Source organism: Diadema antillarum, unplaced genomic scaffold, assembly GCF_040938485.1.
Source record: "Diadema antillarum isolate AM-2024a unplaced genomic scaffold, OU_Dant_1.0 seq00000464_RagTag, whole genome shotgun sequence".
NCBI lineage: Eukaryota > Metazoa > Echinodermata > Echinoidea > Diadematoida > Diadematidae > Diadema > Diadema antillarum.
The window spans coordinates 734-22813 of record NW_027271435.1 but is presented as its reverse complement, the minus strand read 5'-3'; the positions used below and the strand labels follow the sequence as shown (position 1 = coordinate 22813).

General features: G+C 39.1%; 1 protein-coding gene across 1 annotated transcript in view; it reads left to right on the top strand.

Annotated features, from left to right (window-relative positions):
* The window catches only part of LOC139733249 (kalirin-like), a gene marked incomplete at its 3' end in the record, with an annotated part of 136719 nt that extends 115488 nt beyond the window's left edge, over positions 1-21231 (top strand). The window contains exons 14-15 of the mRNA XM_071644089.1: positions 4123-4281; positions 21040-21231. Coding sequence (XP_071500190.1) covers positions 4123-4281; positions 21040-21231 — 351 coding nt within the window. The remainder of the gene's footprint in view (positions 1-4122; positions 4282-21039) is intronic.
* Positions 21232-22080: the final 849 nt, after the last annotated feature.

The following is a 22080-nucleotide window of genomic DNA, read 5'->3' as shown; positions in this document are numbered from 1 at the left end:
TCTGACATTTGCATTTGTGTGTGTGTGTGTGTGTGATTTGCTTTGTGACAACAACAATCTCCTGCGGCAAAAGAAACAGCAACATATTTTCATCCCTTTCTTCTGTTCCTTCTTTAAAATCTATCCACTTTTGTTTTTGTGCAACATCTGCTTCATTGTTTTACTTTTTATATGTAAATGTCGTAGTCTGTGTGTGTGTGTGTGTGCATACGTGCACATGGGAATTCACTCAGAAATAGTGATAGATGCTTCTGTTTTGTTCGAATGTCAGATTCTAAAATATTTAAACAGGGCAAAAACGATTTTGCAAATAAGAAAATACATTTGACAAATACTTAGTGCAGTATTGTCATACATATCTTCATGGAGTAGTCACCATCATACACCCAGCAAAGTAATGATATACATTTGTAGGCACATTGCAAATGACTGTGACATAAAACTTGCTTGCATTGGAATGGCTGGCAATGGGAAAGCTGGCTCGGATCTGATATTTAATACCCCTTTCAGGTAATCGCGGTTCAATTATCCGCATCCAAATAATGCGGATGAAGTATTCAAAATCGCGTTCATATATCCCATGAAGTGCGCACTACTTTTACGAGCGCCCGTTCATATAACGGTGCGAAAGACGGGAGTATTTGTCATGGTTACTGCGCACGCCTCTATAATGACGTAATGTTTCCGGTGCTATATACTCACGTGTATGCACAGCTCTCGCTCAAGCTCAGCAATCAGCGGTTGTGCGGGAAATCGAGTGACCTTTGACCGAACTGTGGAATGTTAGTGCGCATAAGTCGCAAAACGCGTTCATGTATTCTCGATCTACTCCTCATGCTGCAATAATGCGCATAATAGCAGCATCCGAATAATACGCACTTTTTGACTCCTCTCCCGTTCATGTAATCGAAATTTTACGACTTGATGCTCCTATTATCCGCATCCACGATTACCTGAAAGGGGTATAAGAATCCCCCTAACAAGTAGTGTTCAACTTTATCATTAATCCCCATTATGTACAATTTGTAAGTTTACACACAACCAAAGAATCTTGACTTGAGTTGGACACTACCAGCGAGCGTATGCTTTGATGCACATATTCGCTGCGGGCAATTCCATTTTCATAGCAGGCTTGTGCTAGTGTAGTACATGGTTTTCTAATGTACCCCAGTGGGCAGCAAATGAAGATGAATTTTATCGGGTCAACCTTGTCTTTCCTCGCTACAGAGTCTGTGATATTAAAGACAAGTGTGTTAAAATGTGACCACATGGATATTGGTTTATGAGACTCATTGATATGATATTATTGTGTGTGGAATATTGATACACGTGTTGTCTTTTTAATGTCAATTTAGGGGTCTTGATTCAACTTGTATTTTGCTCTTAAAGTGATATCATCTTAAAGGGCAATAGCTGCTGTAGGATATAATGAATGACTTTATATATTGCCGTGCCTTGTTATACCTCCGCCAAACGAAGTTTGAAGGGGGTATATAGGAATCAGCGGACGGTCGGGCGGTCGGGCGGTCGGTCCGTTGCAAATCTTGCGTCGTGAATTACTTTCTCAGTTTTCAACCGATTCCCATAAAACTTGGCACAGATGTGTGCCTTGGGTTGTAGATGTGCAAGACGTATTTTTTGACAGTACCCAAAAGTACGTTGCCATGGTAACGGCATATTATGGGCAAAAATGGGTACAAATCTTGCGTCGCGAACTCCTCCCACAGTTTTTGATCAATTTTTATGAAATTAGGTACAGATGTTCATCTGAATATGTTAATGTGCAAGACACATATTTCCGCAGTGGCAAAAAAATGCGTTGCCATGGTAACGGCATGTTATTGGTAAAATATAGGGCAAAATGCTTCATGGCAAAACTGCTTCATCAGTGTTCTTTCAATTCTCATGGAATTCATATTGAATGTTTGTCTTAGGATATAGGTCAGCATGACACGTTTCTTGACAGTGACAAAAAGTATGTTGCCATGGTAACAGCTCACATATTATGAGCCAAAATGATGGAAAATTTTGTGTTGCAAACTACTTCCTCAGTTTTTGCCCAATTTCCATGAAATTTGGTACAGATGTGTGCCTTTGGTTGTAGATATGCAAGACGCATTTTTCGACAGTACCCAAAAGTACGTTGCCATGGTAACGGCATATTAATGGCAGAAGATCAAGGAAAGACCTTGCGGATTTAACTACTTCCTCAGTTTTTTGACCAAAGCTTATGAAATGTTGTTTTGACCAAAGCTTATGAAATGTTGTTTGGCGGGGGTATAACCAGTCGCTGTAGCAACATTTCTAGTTATACTAGAAGTGGGGAGTTATACCCCTTTCACCTCAGAACGGAGGGCAAACTTTGTGTAATCAATTACCATCACTCATCACGATAGGGGAGAACCCGCCATGGCAGTGTTCTGGGGTGACGCAGAGTTTGTTCAAGATGTTAGACCTGTACTTGTGATTACCTGCCTAATCTCCCAGAAATGAGTGATGATCTCATTGGCCCATTGTGGGTGGATTTAAAGGTGCTGTACCATTGCATGCTCACACTAGTCACACACTGAGAAGCTAAAAAGTACAAGAATCGAGGGATTGTCACCACTGAACTTTAAATAATGCAAGCAGCATGCTATTTCAGGGTGAATGGGCATTTTCAGCCATTAGTTGTGTGATGTACTCACCTGCTGATATCCCATTGAATTAAAGTCACAATATCGTTCGATACCCTGGTGAGATTGAAAGATTTATTATGCATGACAGGGTGTCGATCACTTCTGTTCCTTTGCTACACTATGGATTTTATCATCATGCTCTCCATGAATATGATGCATTTAACGAAATGAGATTCAAAATGGTATCTTAGAATTATGGGAGAGCTGCCACTATTATAGATATCTATGTAACTATAACTCCAAGCAAAAACTAGATTAAAAGTTATGCTGTACATGATATGTAAATCTGAGAAATAACTATTAGCTTAAAGACCACAGATATTGTACAAGTTTGTATTTCACAATAGAGAGGAAGATATTTTGTAGACTCGGTGCAAGCACAATCATATATTTTGTTTTTATTCCACCCTTCAGCAGCTTTCTTTGTTTGTTTAGTTTGTAATTTCATAAATAATATTTGTCAAACATTAACCTGTCGAAGACAAGTCCCGAGTATATTTGGGCAAGTTTCTGGGAAATGCGTGTTGTAGCAAAATCATTCCATCCTCTATGGGTTAATACTGGTAACTGAAATGGGGTCTGGTATACTAGACTATTAGTTATATCTTTACTTTACTTGAGTACATTTTTTATGTCAGCAAGGTTCTCTATGAAAGCAACTGTGTCAAGGTCTTGCTTTCAATAAATTGCAATTAAATTGCAATCTTAATAGCAGATACTATTTTTACGCAGTGAGGAGAAGTTGAATCTGCTCCTTTCATCAGGCCATCGTGATGGCAAAAAAGGGTTTGCATTTCACCATCACATCAAATTTCAAGATTTACTCGCAGTAAATTGCATAGATCTGTTGATAGCTTGCCTTGTTGTTGAAATTCATTTTTTTTTTCTTTCTGGTTGCAGTCTTTTTAAAGTGCATTTCTGACTGAGTGTGCAGCTTGCGTACAGTGTATCTTATATTTGGAAAAAAAAAGGAATTAGGGTACTAAATAAAGGAAAAATCAAACGCATCAAGTTAGAAATAGGTCAAGAAGTAATGCCTATATGGGAAAGCCTGTTATCACAAAAAGCAAATTGGTTGATTGATGTGTTCAATACTCCCGACTACGGTTGATTATTTTTTCATTTTTTAGATTGAAAACCATCTTTAGATAGTTGTCATACAATATGACCATACAACAATTAGGACTGTAAAAGTGTGGTTGTGTAGTATAATATTTTGTGTTTAATCTACTCTGAGATTTACATGTAGAAAAATATCAATTTTACATTAAAAAACTATGGACTAAATGTAGTACAAAAAAAAGAGAGAACATTTTAGTATATCACGTTTGTTCTTTAACAAAATGAACTACATCAGTGTTGTACGATTCCATTTGCAATGTAGAGAGCTCATTGTAATGTACTCCCCATCCAACACAAATTGTTTTCCCTTGCCACTTCTCAGTGTCCGCTGTTTTCTGACATCTCCACCACCAAGCGAGAGATGAGATTTGTGCTTACCTCCGGTCTGTGGAGGATGGAGTACCGAGGGTGGCAAGTCATCTGCCCAATCTGCCCGGTTGCCCCTGGTGATAGCATCCCTCCGCTACTGCGGAGGAGGAGAGTGTGAAGGTTCTCCTCCAGGAGACGAGCGCGCCTAATCGCGTTAGCACCTCTCATGACCGGATCGCTCCCTCGACAAACTTTCAAATTAGTCGGCCGCGAGCCCCCCCCCCCCCCCCCCATATCTCCATAAACAAGAGATGGCAAGAGTTAGTGAGGAGGTGAGAGTTACAATGAGAGTGAGGGAGAAAAATTGTGGAGAGGATTGCTCGTCGTGAGATTACTACAGAAAATCAAATTTCATTTCACTCACCATTCCATGCGTTATACAACTGTAGGTCAACAGGGCACAATATTCTCATATCAGTGGCTCAGTTTGCTTTTCATTTTGTAAAAACATGCTGAAATTTTTAATTTGTTAAGTACCTGTATGTATTCTTTCTTATCATTTTTAAGTTCAATGAAACAGCAACCTGGTACAGCTGTAGTTTGCATTAAACATTTTGTACATTTAGGTTTCTCACAGTATTGATTTCAGTAATATCCATCTTTTTGCTGCTACCATAGCGGTTACCATGGCATTTCTTGCGGTCATCATCATTTTCATTGTAAGCAGCAGCATTGTAATCACTTTCACCATAAATGACCTTAATTACCATCATTGCCAGTAGCACCATCATGACGTCTTGTATTTCCTTCATTGGTATAAACCCATTGTTATTATTACCATCCTCATCATCTTCACCATTGATGTCTTTATTGGTATTAACCCATTGAGGACGGACTGATTTTGCTACAACATGCAATTCCCATAGACAACTGCCTGAGTATTCCCGGAACTCGTCCTCAATGGGTTAAGATGATGGTATTATACCGTCATCATTGTCACCTCCACCATTGTTGGTCATGTTTATCATTATCACCATCTTTGTCATCTTATCACTCCCATCTTTTGTCCTCATCCTTGTCCACATCATCATAATAGTCACCATCACTATTATTGTCATCGTCGTCCTCCTCCTCCTCCCCCTCCTCCACCTCTTCATGTTTTTCCCCTCCTCCTCCCCTCCCCATTTCTTTTTTGTTTCCTTCTTCTCCTCTTCTTTTCCTCCTTTCCTATCCTCTTCCTCTTCCTTTTTCTTCTCTTCTTGTTTCTTCTCATCCTCCTCTCCTCTTCCTCCTCCTCAACTCATCTCCCTCCACTCCATCTTCACCCTCCTTCTTTTCTTTCTTAGACTGTTCTTCATATCTTCTTCTGTTTCTTCTATTTTTGTTTCTTTTCCTTCTCTCATCCTCCCCTCCTTATCCCTTTTCTTCTTCTCCTCCTCCTCCTCTTGTTTCTTATCCTTCTCCTCCCCTCCCTCTCATTCTCTTTTCTCTTCTGCACCTTCTTCTTCTCCCCTTCATCATCTGCATCTTCATCACCAGTATATACCACCACCACTCTGACATCTAATTTCTATCATCATCCTGGCATGATACATTCCATGTAAAATATTCCTTAATCTGTAAAGTGAGAGTCCACCACGCAATAAGCAATTATGCTGTTAAGGTACTTTGGTTCTGGCTCCAAAATCTTTTAATGTCTTTGATCATTAACCTCATCACTTTCTGGAAAAGTCTAATGGCAAGTACATTACCTGCCACTGTACAGACCTTTTCAATTAATGCTACATCAATCAATACATTATGAACCTTTCCTGCCAAGCTATATTGAAATGGTTATTTATATCATTGGTAGAGATTAGGATATATTCAAACTATGTACCCTCCTGCTCTCTCGGTACTAGTGGAGAAATGCCTAGAATATCTCAGGGGCTGCTGATCGAGTTAGAAATGCTACGTGTGTGACATTTAGATGCCATGTTTGATTGGGTTTTAGCACTCAATAAACATCAGAGGGTGATTTCATTTGTGGTATTTAGGGCTCTGTGACATACTTAGAAGCTTGTACCCAGTACCATGATTCCATATTCAAATTGAGATTATTATCTGGTATGTTAAATATTACTTTAGTCGCTCCTCTCTGGCACGCAAGATATGTTGAGCAATCAATTCTATTCTAAATGGAGCTATGTACTGTGAAAGTGGATATTTTTGCGTGAGTAATTTTTCACACTCAGCCGGGTAAGATGACAGAGTTTCACATGTTTTTAATTCGGCAGAATCAAGACATTAACTACTGGAACATGTAGCAAGCAAAATATTTGCGTGCTTTTATTTTCAACTCCGCGAAAACTTCCACTTTTACAGTAACTATGCTCTTTATAGTGTAGTTGTTGATACATAATTGTCATCACTGCAGGGAGACCTGTAGCCATTAACTTTGTTATAATATAATAGCAACATTTACACACTGGAGTAATTGGTTCTTGCCGCATGATGCGAATATCAAATTGAAGATTTCAGATATTCAGATATTACAGATATTTCAGATTCTGGATTGTTTACGTTTTATTCTCATAAGCTTCTCTGCAGTCACTCAAAGTGATCTGTCTTCTAAGACACTATCAAGTAGTACAGACGTTTTGACCGTGGAAATTGATTTCGTCGAGCAGTGGTGGAGTCTAATTCACTCTTCAAGCCACTCACTTGACAGTAGGGAGATATCAGTATCAGACGTCTGCTCCCAATTTCTCTCTCGACAATGAAGCTGGGATATATTTGCTTCGCAGGTCAAGTGTAAGGAGATATTATGTAGTAAAAGACCAAAAATATGGACATTTAGCTGCATAATGGTGGAGTACAGTCAACTAAGCATGCCAAGATATGTTGATGATCTAAAAAGAATTGATTTTTTTTTTCATTCATGGAAATGGGCATGGAAAAACTTTATCTTGATACCAAGCTGAATAACACCAGTTTATCAGCAAAGTTACTCCACTTACTTTCAGCTCAGTGGTAGCACTACTGCATGGTAAACAGTTGATAACACAGACCTGTTCAAATCCCAGGCTAGTTCCTTATCTTTTTCACTTGGTGTTTATAATAATGCAGATCAAACATACAATCTTAGTCACGGAGAGTAAAAGTAATTTAAGCAATCAAAGAAAACCTGTAAAACTTACCCCATTTAACCAAGGATGTTGACAATATTAAGAAACTAAAGTATTTTGAATTAGGAAGGAATCAATGACCTATATGTGCCTGGTTGAAGCTGTACAAAGTTTTTGAGAATTTGAGAATGTGGTAGGGAAAGGGGTTAGATTTCATCTTTTGACAAGTAACCCCAGTACTGGAAAATATATATTGAGTTATGACTGTGAGGAATATCTGGGTCATTTGATATATATGATATTGACTGGTCTGCATAGGGTCATGCCTTGATGCATTGTCCCAAGAGGGCAATATTTTCTGAGCCATCCCCTGTGAATATGAAACTGGTCAATATAATGATTAATATTCATGTCACAAATATCTTGTAGGAGACCGAAAGGAACAAAAAAAGAAATCTTACCATGCATGATCGTGCAGCATTTTTGATAGTCCACTGTAATGCCTGACTTTTGGGGGAAATTACAGAATACCGGTTTTTGTGTCATATAAATTAGCATATTGGTGCGTATAAGAGCCACCGGAGGTGGGGCCGAAGGCCCTGCCTCTGGCGGCTCTCCCTTAGAGATGAATTTCAGCCCGAAGGGCTGAAATTCGTCTTTCCCGTCGTCTGGGGCCCCCAAAAAGCCCGGGAACGGAATGGCCGTCAAAAAGTAGGTTGACCACACAATTTTTATGAAAATTGAGTGGTTTCGGAGGAAAACTGCTCTAAATCAAGATAACTCGAGTAAATCGACGATGAAGAAAATCGAGGCGATTTTGACAGAACTATTTTAAACGTGACGACGTCATCACAGCTGGCAGCCCTTCTTCCTTGTACTCTTTTCGACACAAGTCATTCACGATCAATCACACTACACTAGTTTGACAAGGCAGCGCGTATACGCATATTGTCAAGAGACAATTGCGAGCTCAACTGCTATACGTACTGTACATGGTACTAGTTAACATGTGCGCGTTCTGCAGACTCAATATGCGCTACCACTGCCACACGTACACATAAGCTGTTAGTTATTGTGTGCGGTGTACTGTTGTATTGACTGCATAGAGTCAATATGGTGGGCTGTCAAGCGCACCCACACAGTGCATAAGCTCTACACAGTAAGCTAGCACCAGCAATTAGATAAGTGATTGTTTTCTAATCTCACCTAAATTTCTGTCGTTTCCTGGGATCCGGACAATCGTCAACGCCTAAAAGCGTGAGTATACATCGTAAATTCGGGTAAATTTTAACAGCTAGTCTAGACTAGCATCATCAGGATCTAGAACTACATTATTATCGCCATCGGGGGACACCCCCCGAAACCCCCGAAAACCATGTATGAATACCACACTCTCACCGCACAGACCAAAGAAAATACACGTAAACAAATGCAATCGTTGTCAGCCAAATGACAGACCGTATCGCAAATCGGATTAATATTTCTGATGGTTGCTATCGGCAAGCGTAATTATGCTCTTTTCAGAGCGATTTGCGCTATCCGTGATTGGTTGCCGGTATTCTGTAATTTACCCGACTTTTTTTTTTTAGTACCGTATTATTTTACTTACTGGACACAGGCCATACAGTTCTGAAGACCCAGCAAAATCTTGCTTTGTTTTGCCTTAAAAGAAATGAGGCATGTTTTTGTGTGTGTGTGTGTGTGTGTGTGTGTGTGTGTGTGTGTGTGTGTGTGTATCTTCATGAGAGAATTAGCATCCACCGTCTTGAAGGCAGTGTGCTAACGTAATCAGAATGTTATTATTCCGTACATACTGAAATGTAAACACCCATGTTGGTGCTAGAATTCTTGATTGAATTATTGAGGGATGTGGGGTGGGGAAAGACTGCAGATATCATAGTGCATTTGGCGACTACTGTCTGATATGGAGGGGGGGGGGGGTTCCGAGATATAGGGAGTCTGGGGATGCTGGCTGGGTGGGGGGGGGGGGATGACTCTGGCTCTCTGTGGACTATCTCCATCGTATGTCGTCGTTGCCATGGCGAGGGATGATGGAGGTGAGAAAAATCTGATCTCAATGACCCTCCTCGAAAGAGCCCCTCTCCTGAGTATGAGAGATCTAATGCAACTCCTGCGGGATATACATGTAATTTAATGAAGATATCATACTGGAAATTTGCAGATATTTCTTAACTCCACATTGATTAACCTGTTGAAGACTAGTCCCTGAGTAGGTGTCAGGCAGGTGTCTATGGGAAATGCATGTTTTAGCGAAATCTGCTCGTCCTCAATAGGTTAAGACCAAATGGATTCGCCCTCTGTGGTGGATGGAGCTACAAGTGGTGTACTCTTGTGGGAGGTGTAACAGATCTCATTTCTTTCTTTCTTTGGTTTGTCATTTTCAGGCATACATTGTACAAGTGTTGCTTGAGAATATTGAGTGCAGTGATGATCATAAACATTATTGCCACAGCTTGCTACCCTCCTGTGCAGTCAGAAATTAGTCGCCATGGAAATTTGCAAGCCATACAGCGTCTGTAATACAGGAATCCATCAAGAAGACAGAAATCAATACAGCAATCAATGACAAAATCTTCAAACGAGTGAAAAAATACTAGAGTGGCTGCTTGCTTCCCTGTCATTTTGTGACGGATGAATGTATCACCACTTGAGTATACAATACTCACCAAAATACAAGAATAATGATTGTAATCATGCAATGATTGTAGCAAGAGAGCGAGGAAGGGACCCCCCCCCCCCCCCATGTTGGGGAAGGGCAGCGTGAGTTGTTCATACTCACAACAGAACTCGTTTGTCATTATGCTTTTGAATCTGTTTGGATAGAATTACAGTAATGATGGCATCAGTTCTTTGTAAGTGTGAAAACGTCACTTAAAGGAGAAGCAAGGTTTTTTATTTTTTAAACAAGTGACAAGAATGGAACGTTGCAATTTGTTGTTGAGGAATTCAAGGGAGACAAGAGTGATGCACTGGTGAGTCAGAGATGACGAAGGATGTATACACACATGATGTAGAACACAAGACCCCTTTCATACTTTCATACCATCAGTTTTCTCATTACATTGCAGAAATTGATCTTAAAAAAACCTGTTAACCCATTCCATGCCGAATTCCGAAATCCCCATAGATTTGATACATAGGTTGCCATGTTCCTGTAGGGTATAGGTTAATTTCTGATATATACTCTGCATGTGAATGGGCCTAGAATTATCAGGTGTAGAAAGACATGTCACAATTAAACATGATTACAAACAATTTTTTTTTTTTATTTTGTTTTCAAATGAGTGAGAAATGGCTCCAAGACTGAGTGAAGGTGGGACGGGGGTGGCAGAAAATCATTTGCGGAGCTACATCTCACCCAAATATGAGAACAGTTGGTACTGAAGATCAGGGGGAGGAGGAAAGAGGAATGTCTAGATAAGAAATAAGAAAAAAAAGAGGGAGATGTATATTAAAAAGAAAGAAAAACATTGTGGCATGGCAGAAGAAACAGTGAAAGAGATAGTATGAACGGATATCCTGTAGGTAATAAAGCTTGGCATACATGGAGACAAAGGGGAGAAAAATCTGATAACACTGGAGACAAAACTCGAGACTCGGTTTTTCGGGCTGGCGGCCTGAATGCAATCTGTTGCACACTTCATAGTTCGGCGGGTCGGGGCTAAAAAAAATCGTCCGCAGGGAGCACGACATGAATTGCCGATGAGGGGAGGGTTGTTCTTCTGCGCCGCCAGCAAAGATATACTGACTTGATCCCAAGATGAGCGCAAAATGTTGAAAAAAGAGAGCAAAAAACAACACCCTTCTCTAAAAAAAGGGCCTTAAGCCATGTCCCTGGAGAGGATGCTAGAGATGGCTTGGGGTGCGGAATAAAGAAGAGATGTTGGATGCGGGTTGGGCGGAAGATGAACCCAACACTGGATATCAGCATACTCTTTTTGTCTTGGGTAAGGAGATATGAATTGTTTCCAGCCAAAAGCAGGGTTTTTTTTTTTTTTTTTACTCTTCTTTCTTTCATTTTTTCTTTCAGCCATATCACATCATTTTCCTGTTCTCTCATTTTTGGTTTTGTTTTGTTTTTGTTTTTGTTTTTGTTTTTGTTTGTTCATTAATCCCAGTCAGATGAGGTATTTGCAGAGTGCTGGTATTCATGCTTTCGCTATAAATGACAATCCAGTATCATACAGATTGAGCTGAAAACAAAAGAAAAAAAAATCCAGAGGGCATTATGTCAAGTGACTGCTTTGTTGCTCATACAAAGTGTATGTCTGCAGCTGGTTGTGTTGTGGAAAATTTAACACAGCCCTCTGAAATATGAATGTACATCATACGATAGTGATCGTCTGCTTGCAAATTGAGGTCAAGCATACCAGGGACTTCGAGTGCAGTGGGAGACCACTGTGCAGATCGGAGAGTGCATGTTGCTCGACGTTAATGCCGGAACACGTGACCTGAATAAATGGTCACTATTGGCTCCCTTCCTGAACTCGTCTCTTGAATGCTGATACAAATGGCTGTCATATATAAGATACCGTGACAACAGTGGCCCACAAAAAAGGCAAAAAATCCAAAGTATCATACATTTTGAAATGTTTGCATGAGAGTATTTCTAATCCCCTTTTTGTATGTGTTTTTTTAGATGTATCAAGCACAGCCAAAGACCCCTCAAAAAAGAAGAAAAAAATCTTAAGGAAAGATTTTTGTCTTTTTCATGTCATGGGCAGCAAATGCGGACACAACATGAATACATATCATTTGCTCAGACTATCTCTGGTTGTCCACCAGACGATGTGTCAGACATACTACATAGGACTTAACTAGTGACAACTCTAACCTGTTTCCCAAGCAAGATTTTGAAATCCCTGTCAACTCTGAACACAACCTAACAGGTTCTTGTGGATAAAGGCTTACTTTGTGACCGGTCCAGTCACCACCGAAAAGCCTGCTAAAGGTGTCAAACATTTCAATGTCTAATTTTTGGTATCATGAAATTCTCCCGGCTCCAAACTTTCCGATGATGTGTCAGAATTTTCAACTTCATTTCTCAAAAATGTATCACAAACGTGGTAATAAGGCTGGCCATCAGATAAGCATGGGTTTTAGAAATTCAGCTTCAGAGTTTACTTCAGCAATGTTGTTATCAGGCAGGTTAGACAATTTCAATATAAGAGAACCAATTACAGCTTTAGTCAATTAAAAAAAAAAAATCTCAGATTCCAAAACTTCTTTGTGATTTGAATTTTGAGTAGATGGTAGTCAAATTTCAGTCTGTGGATCTTATGACTAATTTGATTGGTTTGTTCTTTTGGTGGAATCACCCGATTATGCAGTTTTCTTAGCTTTACTGTCTGCTAATTTACACAGGTTAATGTGATGGTTAACATATTTGTGTGAGTCCTTGGAAATACGCACAATGTGGTTGTCTCTGTCTCTCATTTTCTAATTCACACAGAATTTTTTCTTTCTTTCAGGCCAAGAAAGGAAAAAGAAGATTGTCTTGTTCGAAAGTAGATGAATATCAGGTCTGTGAAATCAGCTTGGTTTGGAGAGAGCAAGAGGTATAGTCGCATTTCGTGCGTATGAATTCACGACAGCCATCTCTTCTCATATCGAGGATGCGTAGCAAAGACGAAATCACCGCATAGATAAGGGGGATTATGGAAATGACAGATTTCACACTTCTCTTGGGAGCACCGCACTTGGCGACAAAAAGACGGATGGTGCAAAAATGCGTTGCGGATCTATTTACGAGGAGCATCATAATGAAGAGATGGTGTTGATGGAGTAATTTGAGAGATCAAAGAAAGATAGTGTGGATTTCTTTGTCATGCTTAAAGGACAAGTTCACCTTCATAAACATAAGGATTGAGAGAATGCAACAATATTAGTAGAACACATCAGTGAAAGTTTGAGGAAAATTGGACAATCGATGCAAAAGTTATGAATTTTTAAAATTTTTGTGTTGGAACCGCTGGATGAGGAGACTGCTACAGCTTGTGAGTCATATGCGTACAACAGTATAAAGAAAATGTAAAAGAAAATTCAACATATTTTCACTTTTTTCGCATAATAAAAGAGCTCTTGACTTGCCTCTTTCTAAAGGCAGGGGGAATAATATTACCCATAACATTTGTCGGTAACGAGTCAGGGGAATGTGTACTTTTTTCAAAAGATGGCATTTTGTGAAATTCTCTTTATATTTTCCTTATATTGTTGTACGCATGTGACATCTAAGTTATTCATACACTGGAGTAGTCTTCTCATCCAGCGGTTACTGCACAAAAACTTCAAAAATTCATAACTTTTGAACGGATTGTCTGATTTTCCGCAAACTTTCAATGATGTGTTCTACTAAGATTGCTACATTCTCTAAATCCTTATGTTTATGAAGGTGAACTTGTCCTTTAATACTTCCTTTTGGGGGGGGGGGGGGGATGAGAAGAGGGTTAGGGGTGGGGTTGATGAAGGTGTTGGAGAATGAATATATAAACAGTACGTATTTCTTTCCCCGCGTTCACATTGGTCCCCGCGACGCGGGGACAGCCACAAGAGATCTTATCTTTTTTACGACTGACCGTTCACATTGGTATCTCATCTGTCCCCGAGCTGTGGGCGCATTTTGGGGCTTGGAGCGAGCTCTGCCTCTTGAATCCAGACATAGCGCATGCGCACATTTGATGACCACAGCTGGACGCTATCAATTGCGCCCCAAGGTCACTCTCCCCTCCAAATCTTGTCCCGGTACCCGACTTGCTTGGCGGGGACGGGTTAACAAGTCCCAGTGAGCGTTCACATTATGGTTTTAGAGGAGAAAGTCCCACAGCTCAGGACTTTCCCCGCATCTTGGGGACCAATGTGAACGCGGGGAAAGATGGAGAGAGATGATTACAAGTAGGTGGACTGATAAGAAGATCTGTGTCTGTAACCCTCTGCATGCTACAATATATTACACATTACCTGCTCAGAGGTTTGTGTATGAAATTTGTGGACATTTCACTCGTTAGCACAAAAAGGGTTAAATAAAAGAAGAACAAACAAAACAAAGAAGGAAGTGGATTGCTTGGTGCTATGTGTGTACTGGAGAATAAGCTGTGAGAGTTTACAAAATTGTGTGATTGCAAGATGAGCAGAATGTCATGAACAATTAGACAAAATGAGAAAAACTTTATGGGAATAAAAAGAGAAAGAGAAACATATAAGGGGAATGATGAATAGATAGACAGACAGAGAGAAAGATTGACAGATAGATGGATAGCCATGTATAGAAGAACAAACAGGAAGTTTGATAGATGGATAGCCATGTATAGAAGAACAAACAGGAAGTTTGATATCACCCATGAGAAGAAAAAAAAAACCCAATGAGATATAAAAGAAAGTATGGACAGCAAAAAAAGCAGAGGAAAAAAAATTAATAGTGGTATACTGACTATAAGATACAGTTCAATGAATAAATGAGGGGCGTTGCATCAAAATTATGACCAGCAGGAACCCTCAGGATCCTGCCCAGGTGTTTGCATAGGATTGTAGGATCCTGTAGGATCCTGATTCAAGCAGGCTCCTGAGGGATCCTGCTGGTCATAGTTTTGATGCAATGCCTGATAAAGTATGAAGAGAGATAGAGAAAAAAGATGTAGGCCATATGTGTATGTATGTGTATGTGTGTGTGTTTGTGTGTGTGTGTGTGTGTGTGTGTGTGTCTGTGTGTGTGTCTATAAGTTATTATACATACAGAACACAAACAACTCATTTTTAAAGTACCACAAGGAGGAGGGTAGATCCTAGGATTAGTAAAGAGACCCGTAAACCCAAATCCTGTGGTATTGTAACTCTCTCACTACCAGTCACTCTCCTGTCCCACACTGACTCGGATATCAGCGAAGCTTTTTAACGCACCACAAGAACACCATTCATGCAATTGTTGTCCCATTACAGCGTAAATGACACTAATGCGTTCCTGTCGCGTCCCCCTTCTCCCTTGCCACCATGCGTGTTGTCTAGGAGGGTCTTCTGATGTCCTTTGATGGGTGCGAAAAGCGGGTTTATCCTCTTTGACGGTTGATCGGCAATGAAAGGAGAGCAGGGATGGGATAGCAGCAAACAAAGAGGGAGTATGGCTCTCGTTCTACTACAACCCGCCCCACCCCCAACAAAAAATAGAACAGAAGAAAAAAAAAAGTGATTCTGATGTTTTGAATGTTTGTGGCAGTTGATGAAATGCCAGTGATGCATCCATACAGGCAAAGTAATGCATGTTACAAATCCATTTTTAGTTAAAAACTTTCATATCATATTTAGTAAGTGTCACTGGGGGCATTATCACTTATTTTACTATCAAGATTATAAAGTGAAATGAATTGCTTTCATATTTTACCTCAAATTCTGCAGTGACTCTGAAATTATTTTGATATTTGACGACTCTCGATACTTTCACCTTAGCCAGTCAAATCTGATCGAGATCAGAATTCCAGGCAGCTGCTGAAATAGGATTCTGCCTATATGCATGCCAGCTAGGGTGTACAGTACACAGGCATCAAGACAGCAGTACACAAACCAACCTGTTTGAAGTTTGCAATAACGTCCATAATTCTGTGGACAAAACATTTTCACTTTGACATTCTATTTGAGGAATCTGCCATGACCCCAAGTTTTTGCTATTATGTCTGACAGAAAAAGAGTGATAGTTGTCGAATGTGATAATGATGAAGTGACCTCTTTCTTGAAGCCAACAAAAATTTGCCTCATTTTGATTCTGCTAACTGAATTTCAAATAGGTGACCAAACTAAGTACATCACCTTCTTGCTATTTGGATCTTTATATGCTTGCCTCATTAACAAAACAAACAAAAAAATGCTCATACAGCAGTATTGTAGGATTGGCAGAGGCTTGCCCAACCTAGCAGCTTCTTCTCAATGCTTATTGAATGATGTAATTGAATTTTGACTAAAAGTGAATGAAAACCAGTATAAACCAAATGCAGTCGAGCATATAAAGTTGAACATATCAGTGGGACCTTAACCAAAGTCATCAAAACGAAATATGCATGGCTGTGATGTTAGCATGTATGCATTTTGACACCAAAGCCCTGAGGCTTTGGGAGATGTTGCTCATGCAAGTGTGTCAAATCGTGATTATGTATACGGGCAAACAGATGGTCACCCCCAAAGTAGAGTGCGCGGTGAGCGAAGTGTGAATGCTACCACCCCTTGCTGTCGTTCTCGCCCCTCGGTGCATCCATTAAGCCTGCGATTATTCATGGTGTTATGGCTCTTTGTCCCGAATTATGTGATTGTTATCATTGTCTGAATAGGAATATATTTCTCTCTTTTTTCCTTCTTTATTTGCCGATGGAGTGGAAAGGAGTTTAAGTTTGGTGGCACTGCGGGGAGAGTTATTTTAAGAAGAGGGTTAGGAGGACAAAGAAGATAAAATATGAAGCTTTAATAGCCAAGGGAAAGAGTGGGGTGGTTGTTGTTGTGGGGGGGGGGGGGGTGCCTTCATGTTTGATCATATGAAGGACACATTATATAATGGTGCAAGGCATTCTAACCCTGTTTCCATGTCAATATTTTGCCAAAGGGTACAGTCCATTTATGTATCAGAGAAAGGAGTCATTTTATATAATCAATATTAATTCCTAGTAGGACATACAGTATTAGTACATACGATGCACTGAGTTTTAATGTACAAACATTTGTACTGCAGTTCCTCGTATGGCATTACTGCCAAGCTTATGACTGTGGAAATCTACCGTATTAACCCATTGAGGACGAGTCCCGAGAATGCTCGGGCATGTGTCTATGTATATCAGCCTGTACTCAACGAGTTAAAAGAAAAAAAAAAGTGATCACGATGCTTGATGATTCTGGACACTACTTCTGCTGATATAGTAGTAATTAATGGCCAATTCTTTCTTCTTCTTTTTTTTTTTTGACTGCCAGATATAATTACAAGCAATATTGTTTCCACTGCTTACACTTCTGTGGTAATTACCCAAAGTGATGAAATGAAGAAAATATCAAGAATGATAGTCACTGTCATAGTTATTATTATGATGATAATAGTAATAAAGATAATATAATGGTACTGATAATGATGATGATAATAATGATAATGATTATTATCATAAAATTGAATCATGCTGATTGTCATGTATACGCAAATTTGAGTAAGCTGTGATTGCATTCAGTAGCATCTTTCTCACCTTCTGCATTTTTCCTCCTTAGAGTGCATAGCGGCACAATTATGATGTGTTGTGAAGTGTAAAGGGAAAGAACGATTAAAGAATACTGAGAGTATTTGTCCTCGAGTCGAAATTAAAGTGTAATTTTTGCCCATACTTGTCGGGTTCTTGTGCAAGACAGAATAAGTCGAAATCAATATTTCGTTTTCCTCCAGTCCCATGAATCTTCATGAACCAATTTCTGCAAGCTCCGATCCTCTTGATACGATATTTGTGGTTATCAGATTTTTCTTCTTCACGTAGCCAAGGGATCTCGGGAAGAATCTGAGGTTTTACGTCATATCATGAAATAATCAATATTCTTGAGAATACAGGTTCCTGTTTGCCAATACATCGTGCATTATTTCTTAATATGGTGTAAAGCCGTGAGTCAAATGGCATATTTTGTGATTTGCAGAACACATACTACACTGGATGTTGTGTTTTCCAAAGTTGTTTATTTTTCTTTTAAAATCTGTAACACTTCCTGGTATGGTTTTAATCCTCTTTGATATTTTTCTTTTGTTTCAAAAAAGTTGTGTAAGTTACTCTGTTATATATTATGTCGTAAAATCAAGGTACAAAATGCACATACATTGTAGAAGAGTCTCTAATCTTTTGATGTGTAGGAAAAATGGCTGTCACTTTGTGTTTGCAACCTTTTAGAATGAGTCTAGAATTTTGAGCTGTTTGAGTGGTATCACATCATTATGTCTGACATTGAAGTCTAAATTGCATGTTAAGGGATCAGTAGTTTGGATATATGAAAGTGTTCTGTGAATTTCATTTTCTTTTGAATGCCTTCTGCATACATTAGAGTGGGTGAAATACAGAACAGACAGAAAATCTTGCATTATCCTCCGCTCTCGCTGTCTATTGTTTTGATGGAGAAGAATAGCGAGATGAACCCAATTCCATTTGGTTTTACTTTTGTTACATTTAATTCATTCTGCTAGAAACCTTGTAGAGTGTTTTATAAGAACCTCAGTCCCACTGCTCTTCAATATGGACCCTAGTTTTGTCCTTGGATTGTGCAACCATTTGCAGAGGTTGGCTGGTACCCGTTAATTTGATGCGCCAAAATATTGAATTTCTAGGTCAATAACTAGTATTTTGTGTATAGGTTGCTTTGTTTGCTCATTTTAGGCTGTGCACACACAATTTAATACATATGTGTGTTTTGTCCCACTGGGTGAATACAGTATTACAGTAAAGAGAGTGCTCATGTAAGACCTAAGAGTGTAACATACCACAATTTTAATTTGAGCTTGTATTCCTTTCTTACATATATCGTGGCTGGGGTGACAAGACTTTGTATCTGCAATTTTGGTGAAAATTAGTTTTTGCATTTATGGTCAAATAATGGGTTAAGTGATGTCCTGTCCCAATCCCAACTGTCTTACTCCAAAAATGAAACCACCATGGAACGTCAAAGGAAAGGCTATGCCATTCGCCACAGTGCTTTGGCTGCCATGTTTTTTGGCTCTCCTGAACATTTGACATTTTGTAGATACGAGGACTATATATTTTTTGTTTTATTTTCAAATTTTGGCAAATTGTGCATCTTTGTTGTTGTTGTTGTTGTTATTGTTGTTGCTGCTGAAAGCAATTTTGGTGTGAGCATTTGCCAGTTTGGCTGAATCCAGGGAAAAGTACAAAATAGTATTTAAGTACATTTTGATGAATTTGGACAAGGTACTGTACAATGTATAAGCTGTTATTTTTGCGAGGGTTTAATTTTCACGCTTTTCGCGAATCACAGTTGGACTGCAAATTTAACAACACAGGAAAATGTCACCATGTGCTAAGGTGATAGTGCGCTTATGAAGTCCTCTGTGTCAATTTGCGAAAACAACATCTTGTGAAAATGTCCGTGACCTCCTCATTCACGAAAATATCTGTATCAGTAAAAATAACAGCGTATACAGTATACAGAGAAACTTACATGTAGCACTGTAATTGTGTAAAATGATGTCATTCTCTGCTGTCTATCTTACTGCAGTAAGGTATCTTTCAGTTTGTAATATATGTGACCGTGCACCACAAAATGAACAAAAAGTCACACCCCTTGATTTTAAGTGAGGACTCAAAAAAGGTGAAACGGGTCAACCAAGTCTATATTAAGTTTTTCATATTTTCTAATAGACCTACCCTTCTTCTACATTATTTTTAAGTTTTGGATCATGAACTTAATGGGAAAGTGCATTTTCAGCAGTTTCACTACAACCCTTTTTGTCGAGTAGTGTGAGATCAGGTATGTCTTAGAGGCCCCTTTTCATTTCCTGATAATCCTTTGCACACTCTTCACTTTCAAGTCTGATGACTTTTGAAGGGATACAGCTACTGCTTTGAAAGTTGGCATTAATCATGGAAAGAATATGTTAATAGAGCATGGTCAATTTCAACTTAATCTGATAGTCCCTTCATTGTTGTTGCTCCTGTGATTTACATCCTGTTTTTTGTTCCATTCATCGCACAGCTAGCACGGTTTGGTAAAGATTAAGCGCTTGAATAGACAGATAGACCCTGTATTTCAGAGCCATTTTTCTCGGTTCACACTTTTCCAGAGTGTGTGCTTTCTTTCCAATATTTAGATTTAGGTTAGGAGAGTCCATTTCAATTGTAAAGCTTAGAGTCTGCTTTTTCAGAATCTGCCCTTAACTAAAAATCTATGTCTGGCAACTTTTTGTTGGTTTCGTGATGCAGGGTCATATATTTGAGTATGGAAGGCAAGACATGAAGGGATCAATGAGTTTTAGAGAGAGAGAGAGAGAGAGAAAGAGAAAGTGACAACAAAGATGGAAAAAGAGATGGGTGGATAGATAGAAAGAGAGATGGATATAGAAAGAAAAATAGATGAAAAAGGGAGAGAGATGTAAATATATCCACTTGCCCAGATGTACAAATCTGTGCAGTACATTTTGTGCATAATTATACAAAGAGAGCATCAATTGGTATTTGACACATTTCTTTTTTTTAACATTTGTATTACAGTTGAAATTAATCATTGTATTGATGCATGCTTTATAGATTCCATTGCAGGCATTGGTACAGACTGTATACATGTACTCTTGGTTCGTTCCTCAGTAGGACACCAAAATAATGCAGATACAGGGCTCATTAAAATTAAAATTGGTTGACCACACAGTCCAAAGAGTATAAATCAAACTGTACAAAGTTATTGTGTTAATCTAACAGGAATATGATCTGTGGAGGAAACCTCTGAAAAAGCAATTTTTTTTTTTAAAGAATGCAAGTCACATGAAGAAAAATCATATTAGTTATGAAATGAATTATGCCTCTTTCCTGATACTTGATGTACTGTCAAGTCTGTGCATCTTTATTTTGTAGCCTTGTCTTTCCATAGATCAGCATGCTTGTATTGAAATTTACTCTAGACTAGTAGATCCATCAATCGCTTGGAAGTAAATCAATCCTGACCAAGATGTTTTGTTTTTTTTAATTTCTTTTCTAATGTAAGGAGCCATAGAGAGTCAGTGAAAAATGCATCATTAATTCATTATAGCATCCTTTGTGCGCACCGTATTGAATTTTTCTTCTTATTTTGCTCGAATGTTGCAGAACACATTTACCAATGCGGAGCGGCTGTTAAAGGACGCGGCTCAACTCGCTCAGACCGGGGAGTGCGAACCGGACGAAATCGAACCCGTCGCCAGGGCGCTGGAAGTCAAAGTCCACGACTTTGTGGAGCGAGTCGAGCAACGGCGACAACTTCTCGTTATGTCAGTGGCCTTTCATCAGCACAGTAAAGAGGTAAATTAGTCACGTAATCGCATATATATTCTTAAGTTTGTCTTGCCATTGGCTGTTTAACCCGTTGAAGACTAGTCCCGAATGTACTTGGGTAGGTGTCTGTGAGAAATGTGTGTTGTAGCAAACTCAGTCAGTCCTCAAAGGGTTAGAGTGTAGATGTTGCTGTCAGCTCAGTTTTTTATTTAATTCAATTCAATTAAAAAAATTTGCTGTGTTTGCTTGCATACACATTACATCGGTACAATATGTACATACATGTACATCCAGGATGTCCCCCCCCCCCCCCTTTACAATCGGATGTAATCTGCATGGATAACTTTCAATATGATTAAACTGTCTGAATGCAATTTCTGAATGAAATTTCTAAAGATATAAAACCTTATCTGTATTTTGCAGAAAACCCATTCAATTTGGTCAAGTGGTCACAGAGAAATGTGGATTATTGTAAAGCATGTCATGAGTGTAATTCTTCCAAGTTTAGCACTTGGATGCTCTTGGAACTGCATATTGATATGTGAACACAATGGACAGAACTTGAAGGGAAGGGATTCCTGACATGTTCTACAAAAATCCTTGTTTTCTTTTTGAGGACTGAAGCAAATCGGATGGGGTTTCTGTAAGATGTGGGTGATAAGTTATATTTTCAAACCCTGAAATTGTATGTGGATTGATTTACTATTTTTAAAGTTATTGTTGCAGAATATCCCATCGTATTTTTTTTTTTTTTTTGGGGGGGGGGGACATACAGCAGAATACGTACAGCTGTACATACAGAGTATGTGCTTTTGGTTTTGCTATTCTTATTGACTGTTAGAACAGTGAGCCGCAGATAATGCATTTATTCATGCA